This window comes from Egretta garzetta, unplaced genomic scaffold, assembly GCF_000687185.1.
Source record: "Egretta garzetta isolate BGI_Z169 unplaced genomic scaffold, ASM68718v1 scaffold491, whole genome shotgun sequence".
NCBI lineage: Eukaryota > Metazoa > Chordata > Aves > Pelecaniformes > Ardeidae > Egretta > Egretta garzetta.
Genome location: NW_009258684.1, coordinates 1,007 through 9,872, shown reverse-complemented (window position 1 = coordinate 9,872; position 8,866 = coordinate 1,007). Strand labels below are relative to the sequence as shown.

The 8,866-nt window shown below is 38.7% G+C and overlaps 1 protein-coding gene across 1 annotated transcript; it reads right to left on the bottom strand.

Moving 5' to 3' along the window:
- Positions 1 to 6: 6 nt before the first annotated feature.
- Positions 7 to 6,352, bottom strand: GLO1 (glyoxalase I; the record flags this gene model as incomplete). Its single annotated transcript, XM_009648960.2, has 5 exons — positions 7 to 284; positions 2,526 to 2,615; positions 3,705 to 3,772; positions 4,755 to 4,895; positions 6,270 to 6,352. Coding segments are annotated over 5 exons (471 nt in total), but the record flags the coding sequence as incomplete, so codon positions are not given.
- Positions 6,353 to 8,866: the final 2,514 nt, after the last annotated feature.

Sequence of the window (8,866 nt, the reverse complement as noted above, 5' to 3'; positions counted from 1 at the left end):
TGGAAGCAAATTGCAGGGGCATCACAGGACAACAAAAGGGAATTCAAGTACATTGAGATCCCAGGGGATAGTTTTAGAGGAGACTCTGAACATGACTGGTTCCTCTCCATTAAGCGAGAATTTCACAAACTGTGTTACAGATTTTCTCCAGGGGACTGAACGTGTGCATCTCCTACGTAATATACTTCGTAAGAACTAAGTGAGAGTCACCATGTGGTTAGGATTCAAAATTTCAATCCAGTAGCCATCAGGATCCTGAACAAATGCAAGTCCTTTCATTTTACCTATTAGAAAAAAAAAAAAATTACAAGATAAGACTACATGACTAGCTCTTAATGTCAAATATGACTACTTTGAAAAGTGTTTTTCCTTTTTTTTTTTTCCCTTTTGCATGAGCATTAGTTTGAATTTAGACAGCTAATTCTGAAAACATCCAGATTACTTTCTAATCAGCATTAAATCTTTGTATGCTAAATTGTCAGTCTTACTCTCAACAAAGCTGTAGTTTAAAATCACTTTGGAATTCTATCTTTTGTTGACTGAAATAAGTTTTCTGCATATGCCCCTGTAAGCGTTCATCCTCTAAATTTACAAAAATATTTTTGTGCTCCGGGATGTTTTGACATATTTTCCTCAAACTGGCTTTACCAGTATAAAATCCTGCATTCCTGTTCATCTCCCATCACTCCTGCCTCCACGCTGAAGTTTAACATTACTGGTTTTTCCTTGTTCCTCCCCCCCCCCGATGTGGTTTACAGTACACATTTGCATCACTTCATAAAACAGAGAAATGGTCCCCAGTATGGGGTCTTCAACAGTAAGTTAGGACAGCACAGCTTACCATGTTAAAGTGTTACCACAGGCTTTTAATTATACTTGCTCTATTAGGCTATTTACCAACCTAATTCTTAATATATTCTAGTTACAAAAACTTCCAAGAGAATACTAGATACTTGATTCAGTAATATAGGGGAGAAAAAAAAAATAACATTAGGTCTCTCTGCCTGCTCCACAACAACGAATGTGAAGTCCAAACCTTCCTCCGCCTTGGCATTTGCTGCATCAATTTTACTTCTTAATGTTAAAATACAGCCTTTGCTCTCCACCCCCTGACCACTTCAGGAGTTCTTTCCTGTGATTTAATTCCATTTACAGTCTAAGCTTCCCTCCCCTCCTATGAGCTGTGTAGTGATACAGAATCAAAGTCAGGAGCTCTCAAGTCCAACTCTCTCAAGGTTCACCAGGTGCTGAACAAATTAAAAAGGGCTCTAGCTAAAATGCTAGAAATACTAAATTCAATTCTTAAATCAAGACATCTATGTTCAAGTGAAGTTTTCAGCTGCACTTAGAATCATAGAATCATAGAATGTTTTGGGTTGGAAGGGACCCCTAGAGGTCATCTAGTCCAACCCCCCTGCAGGAGCAGGGACACCTCTAACCACATCAGGTTGCTCAGAGCCCCAGCCAACCTGGCCTGCAATGTTTCCAGGGATGGGGCCTCCACCCCCTCTCTGGGCAACCTGTTCCAGTGTTTCACCACCCTTCACCACCTTCACCACTTCTTACATTTGCTTCAGCTGAGAACACCGTGAATAAGATGAAAATCATATAAGTTTATTTTCAATTACTTGTTTTTATTCCTCTAGCAAGGAATCTAGATCAATTCCAGTACGTGTAAACTGAAGCTTCGTGCACTAATGTTACTTTCAAACTAAAAAAAAAAAACCTCCACCATAGGGGCAACAGTCTAGTTGCTATAGACAGAAGGAAGTAGTAGTATCCCAGATTTGTGTGTGCTGCTGAGTATTAGATGTCTGTTTTGGAATGCATCAGTCCTCATGAGGCCTCTTCATGAAAGAGGATCCAGTTGAAAAATGCAAGACTTCTCACCACCAATTTCTGCATTTTATGCTATTTTGACATAGACATTCTTTGTTTGTGTACTCTCTAGATATCTGAGCTACACATTTCTTAGTAAAAGTTATACAAGTCAAATATGATACAGACCAATGAGGCTGTTTTTACCAAAACTGTCAGAACAGTTAAAATGGTAATAGCTAATTGGTGGCGTGAGGTGGATTTAAATAAAAATAGCCAGAAAAGTCAAGAATTACTCACTTTTAATTGGTGGGAGTAACTGTCTTCTGAGTCATCTTATTTTCATATTGTAAGAACCAAGCCAATATGAGATGTGGGAATTTGATCCATTTTAAAGTAAATTCTGTAATAACTCTAGGCAGCAGTATACATAGTAAACTCTAATATCAACAGAGGACGTGAATTTAAGTGAAGGTCAGACTACATCCATAAGGCACATAGCTAGACTGATTAACTGTTGTTACAGAGATGGATCTATTGTCAGTTTTGCCTGCTATAAGAGGGTGCAGGGGTAACTGTTTCTAGCACCTTCTAAGCAGTGACAACTACTAGAAATGTATTACCCGGCTTTTCAGGAAGATCTACTAGGCATAATATATCAAAAAAAGGAAAAAAAAAATGGACTTGCATTTCTGATCAGGACTTACCATCATCTGGTTTCTTCACAAATTTCACTCCTAATTCTTCAAACCTCTTACAAGCTTTATTGACGTCAGGGACAGCAATTCCAATGTGTCCTATGCAACAAGATGAAAAGAGTGAAGTACACTGTAAGTATTGCTACGTGTTCTAAGGAAAAGTTTACATGCTGTAGTTCACATAAAATATGATTGTATACAAGAAAAACAGTGCTTCCAGAAAGAGTGGCATTTTTAGTATTAACGTTATTCTCCTTCAGAAAGCTGGCTTTCTGATAATGCCTTTTCAAATAGGAACTTTAGAGTTAAAATATCTCATATTGTTTAGATGAGAGTATTAACTCGAGTAGGAAAAAATAAGATTTTCAATCACACTCTTTTAGTTGTGTTTCCTTTCTTGAAGCATGTCCATGTAACAGGATTTTATTGCATTTCCTCAGTTCAACAGTACAAGGAGTTTATCATTAATGCTGTATTTGTAGAGGCTAACGCTAGCACTATGCAAGGCCTGAGCTTACAAATGAATTCAGAAGCTTTAAATGTCAAGTGGCTAGATTGAGTATGAAACTTATTTCACAAGCCAGTGACCTTTCAAGCACTCAAAATATCAAATTGAGCCACACAAATACTATCCTCAGTGCTAGAAACAGAATTCTCCTTCTAGGTTAAAATGAGTAACAAGTGGATTATAAAACAGAAATCCAAATGTAAACCAGTCTAAACACCGTGATAATCTGATACACAAGAGCAATTGCTGCTCTTCATTCAGTAGTTACTATTAGCATATTGCCAAAGGATTAGATTCTTTTTAAAAAGCGGTAACCATGGCTCATTGCTCTGAAACACACTTATTTATGTGCTTTCACGATCTTTCACAGCATACATGCTGGAAGAAGAGAAAGAAAGGATGAGATGCAACTTTCCTTCCTTCCTAGTGCTAGTACATTTTCTTCAAAGTAACCTACTAGAAAAGTCTTTTCATCCATACAAGTTTAAAATACATTCTCTATTAGTTCTCATAAAAATCAAGCCTACAGTATATACTTACCCAATAACCTTTGCACAGAATTTATATAGATGTTTTCTAAAAAGCATTTGAAACTGCGTTTTCCCCCAATACACAAGAGATAAAACACAATCACAACAACCCAAAACTTAAAAACTACAAACACAAAACTAAAGACCTACCAAATCCTCTGGGATCAGAATTGCCATTGTGATAAGACTGATTTTCATCATTTTCAGTGCCCCAGTTGCTGTAAGAAGTAATTATTACATATTGAAGAAAAGCATTGAAATGAACAAATCCTAAGCCTTCAGCTTCCCCAGGAGGAGGAGTTGTTTCTCCTAAGAAACCAGAGAATTGCAGCTGTTGGCTGCATTCATTAAACTATCAAGATTTTCCCCAGTCACAGGTCCCAGGGATAGTCTCGGGGCTAACCCAGTCATGTTCACAGCCCTTCACGAGCCGGGTTCTCCATTTGAATGAGTTGGAGGCACTCCTGTCTCATTCAGAGAGAGAGAAGGTTGCGCTGCACGAGCCCGTTCATCTGCCCATCACTGGGGAACAAGCAGTGACGGTAGCAGGTCCTGAAGCCAAGCAAGACAGTGGGGTATTTGGGAGATTCTTTCTGCACACAGAATCACGGAATCGTAAGGGTTGGAAGGGACCTCAGGAGATCACCCAGTCCAACCCCCCTGCTAAAGCAGGCTCACCTAGAGCATGCTACACAGGACTTCATCCAGGCGGGCTTTGAATATCTCCAGAGAAGGAGACTCATTGTAACTCACAGTTATAACGATCACTAGCGTTAACCAAATTGTCCTGTTTATGGGAAGGCGTATGTTTTGACTTAATACCTCTTTTGATGAGATTCCAAAAGCAATAATTATCCATTATTAGGATGCTCTGGAGATCCAAAAGAAGTTCTAACCACACTGGGTTTTCCTAAATTCTGTGGCTTCCCTACCCAACTGGCATGCGTACTCGGAACAAAGCAAGCATTATTTTGTGTTTATGTTCTGCTGTTCACCTAGCGGTTTGAAAAAGCTCTGGGAAGAGAAAGATTAAACTTGCCAAGTATCCAAGATCTCGGCCATATTTTAAGGCTATATGACAGCGAAGATGTTTCCACATTAATGATGACATTTTTTATTCAATCCAACAGGATTTACACTCATCCACTTCTGTTTAATCACCATTAGCTAAATGTCACTTCTCATTGTATTAATACTTACTGTGTCAGTTCAAGTGTAGCTTTTCTAGAGAAGGTCCAAGCTGTTCTCTCAGTTTTATCTTTTGGGATGTCATTTTTATCTTCATATGCCAGGAAATAGAGGGAGAACTTCATAGTAGGGAAGTCGAATTTTTGAAGCAGCCTAAATGGCAACAATTATTTTGAAATAGTAACTTTAAAAGGTCATCAGGTAGCTTGCAAATAAACCAAGATGCTTCCCCCATGGAAGAATTATTGCAGTGATTTTTTTGCCTTTCTGACTGTAATCCACATCTTAAAATAACGAAGTTTTGGACTATCACATAGAAACATTCCAGAACACCTTACAAAGCTACAAAAATGAGAAGAATCAGACGTTTTAAAGCCAAACTACCAGTAACTGAATAGCAAAGCCAGTACAGAGGCTCAAGTCTTGAGGTTGCCACTTTGTTACTTTTCTGTATTTCCTCAGGAAGACCTTTATGTTTATCCTCTTTAAAACACCACCAAGGATTAAAAATATTTACTTTGAAACTTACTCATTCTGGGGAGCTCACTGGCACCAGACAAAGTTTAAGAACACAGCAGGATTAAAAAATAAACATACCTCTAGGTGAAATATTTTTATAATTTCAATAGCTAGGTATAACAGTAAAATCAATTTCAAATGTGACGATTTAATCAACTACAGAAGACTTGAGGTGAGAAAAAGCTGCTTATAAAACGTATCCCTTTACTAGATGCAAGAAGCCACCCGCTTTCCTGTGAAATATTTCATACCTCTCTTTTCACCTAATTTCCAGAGATGGTGTGGCGTACTTCAAACCATTTTTACGTAGCACATTTAACCAGAACAAGTAAGCATGCAAAATAAATCTAATTTCCTCTTCCACTTACTAGGTATTTCATTTTTATTTTCTCACATCCACATCTTCACTAAAGTAGTAGTAGTTTACTATAGTCTGGACTAATTTCAAGATGTTTAAAAATATGCTAGATTTTTGTTCTGAAAGAACTCATTTGAATGTGCAGAAAGCCTTGGCAAAAACACGTTCAGCTGCTGCAGGGCACCTGCCTCCCAACAGCCTGCCTGGACCCCGCCTCCAGCTTCCATGGCCTTGGTCTCCTATGATCGGAAGTAGACAGGAACTAGTAGAGAACTTAATTTCAAGATTTATAGCAATGACTCCTGATTATAAGCGCTGTCATAAAGTTACCAGTTACTCAGTGAGAAGGAAGTAAGCAAGTCGTACGCTGATACTTACTGACCTGTTTAAGAAAAAGAGAAATTTCTGGTCAAGGCCAGTATTAGTTAATTTGCAGCTTAGGCATTAACTGTGCTGTGGGATTTGTCCGAGATTGCCAGGCTGGGATTTGTCCGAGATTGCCAGACTGTCCAACCGGGCATCAGCTGATGGGCCAGCACTGTTTGTGTAGTTGGGACCAATTAGTATAATTACATCAAAATAACAAAAACTTTTCAGAAGAATAGTAGAAAAAAACCCGAAACTTATTGTGGCGTACAACTTCTACTCACGTCATTCCAAGAATTCTCGTATAGAAATCCAGTGACTTCTTAGGATCCTTTACTCTTAACATTGTCTGCTGCAACAAAAAATCCTGGGGAAAAAAAGGTTGATTTTTTCTACATCAACTGGGATTTAATGATGGGTATTAACAAAGATGCCAGTTAATAACGAATGAATCTAAAACCAGCAGGTTTAGAACTAACAAATAGAGTACTGCATAAAGTATAAACAACCCTTTTGTCCTGATCCTACATACATACATGTGTTAAATAAATATGCCTTTATAACATAATGTTTAAAACAAATAAACAATACCACCACTGGTATCACTCAATAGATATTAACGGCGGTATCAAAAGAGGGTATAATTCATTTTTGTTATTCTTTTCTGGAGCTGTACTGCACATGAACAGCTCTGCATGCAAGCACACTTAGGCACATGAGGATTTGATACTGGGTCTCACTGCAGACACAGAATTTAAATAAAGCAAAACTCCTGAACTCATTATATTTATTATTTCATTGCCGGGTGTTGAATTTCTGTCAAACTTGGCGATATCTTGGCAGCGAAACCGGCCTGCAACTCTGTAAGGGTATTTTCCTCAAGCCACAGGGTAACTTTATATACCAAGGGCTAATGCGCAACTAAGCGGATGAAAAGTGAACAGTAGGGTAAAAATATTTAGGGTGTTTCGAGGGGGTTTTTTTGGGTTTTTTGCACCCCTGGCAGGTGCTGGAAGGAATGGAAATGCAGTTAATTCATTTCCTTATAAACTATTACACTCTATTTTATTATTCTCAAAGGTCAAGAGAAAGAACACCAACAATCATTTTTGTAAGACATGTTAGCGGTGTGACTGCTGTGTCATAGAGGGAAAGAAGAATGAGAGTTTGCTAATTAAAAATAAAAAATGTAGAGTGACAGATAATTAAGCTGTGTGTCCCATAAGTCCACAAAAGTGTGTATCAAGGAGAAAAACTGAGAACTTCATAATCTATATGTGTTTGACTGCAGAACACATGGAACTGCTTCCAGGAAAGTTATTAACTTTTCTCCTGAATCAAACAGGAGTAAGAGTGCACAAACCCAAATGTTTAGGTAGGAATTTTATTTGGGTGTGAGAGCGAAGTTTAAGCCTGGGTTTATCAGAAAACTGGCTACTTTCTTAGAAAACTGCCTGCCCACAAGTGAAGGTGTCAGTAAGAAAGAGTTCATGTTGCAGTTTATCTGCGGTTGGAGCTGCATTTTTTCCGAAAAAGAGGAAAATTGATCGTTAGTTCTACTAGGAACTTGGGAAGGGCATATAAGATTGTTGCAATCTGAGGTAAAGTCACAGAGGGTGAGCTGTTCATGACAAGCTGGCCCTTTTAGGTAAAGATGCAAGAGCAGACTTGGGAACTTGGCCCTGTTTTCTTCAGAGACAGAATGACAGTGCTAGGTTTGCCTCCTGTATGAGTAGGAATGAATTCAAAACAAGGAAATGAATTTTGCAGAAAATGAAAGTAGCCGAACTGAAAACTTTGCCTGAAAAGAATATCAATTTATACTTGCTGCTCAGCAGCATGTAAGAGTTGTTGACAGTAATATACAACAGAAAAACTAGAATCAAGTTTGAGTTTGATTTCATTGTAGCCAGTGATTATAAACATGCAACAAAAAAACCTTGTTCTGACAGGTGAGATTTTGACAATTAATAGAGATCGGGGAAGATGATGAAATCTTGGTATGTCACACTGAAGCTAGATTGTAAATCATTCAGTAAATACTGAACTAATGAAGTTATGTGGGGTGGTATTGTAATAATTCATAATATTATTTAGAAGTTTAATAAAGCATCTTGCCCAAGAGCCCAAGATCCTTAACTGCCTGCTAAACATTACAGAAATGAAAAAGAATTTTTCTCTGTTGTTTTTAAGCCTCAGTGGTGCACCTGGATTACATTTTCTCCATCTCAAAGAAGCTAAAAGTAGAGTTTATGAGACCAAAGGGAATACAGCTTAGTGTTGCCTTAAGGGTTAAAGTTAACAATGATGTAAGCAGCCTATGTGCATAAGATTTAGGCCTTATTGTCTAGTTTGCTGATGCTTTGCTGAAGTCAGTATTGTTTAGTTTGCTGGTGCTTTGCTAAAATCAGTAGTGGCTAGTTTGGATGTTTTTCTAAAGTAAGTAGTGTCTGGTTTGGATGTTTCTCTAAAATCCGCAGTATAGTCACTTAGTAGATTTAGAACCCTATTCGAGGATGGGAACAATCAGGAGGGGGTGAAGCAAAAGGACAGTAACGGGTTGCCAAGGTTGCCAGACTAGAAGGAATGAGAACTAATTTCAGCCTGAAGAAGAGAAGGCTGAGAGGGGACCTCATCAACACCTACAAATATCTCAAGGGTGGGGGTCATGAGGATGGAAGCAGTCTGTTTGCAGCGGTGCCCAGCACCAGGACAAGGGGCCATGGGCACAAACTGAAACAGAAGAGGTTTCAGTTGAATATGAGGAAGAACTTCTTGACTTTGAGGGTGACAGAGCCCTGTCCCAGGCTGCCCAGGGGGGCTGTGGAGTCTCCTTCTCTGGAGATATTCAAAGCCCGCCTGGACGCTGGCCTGCGCCCCC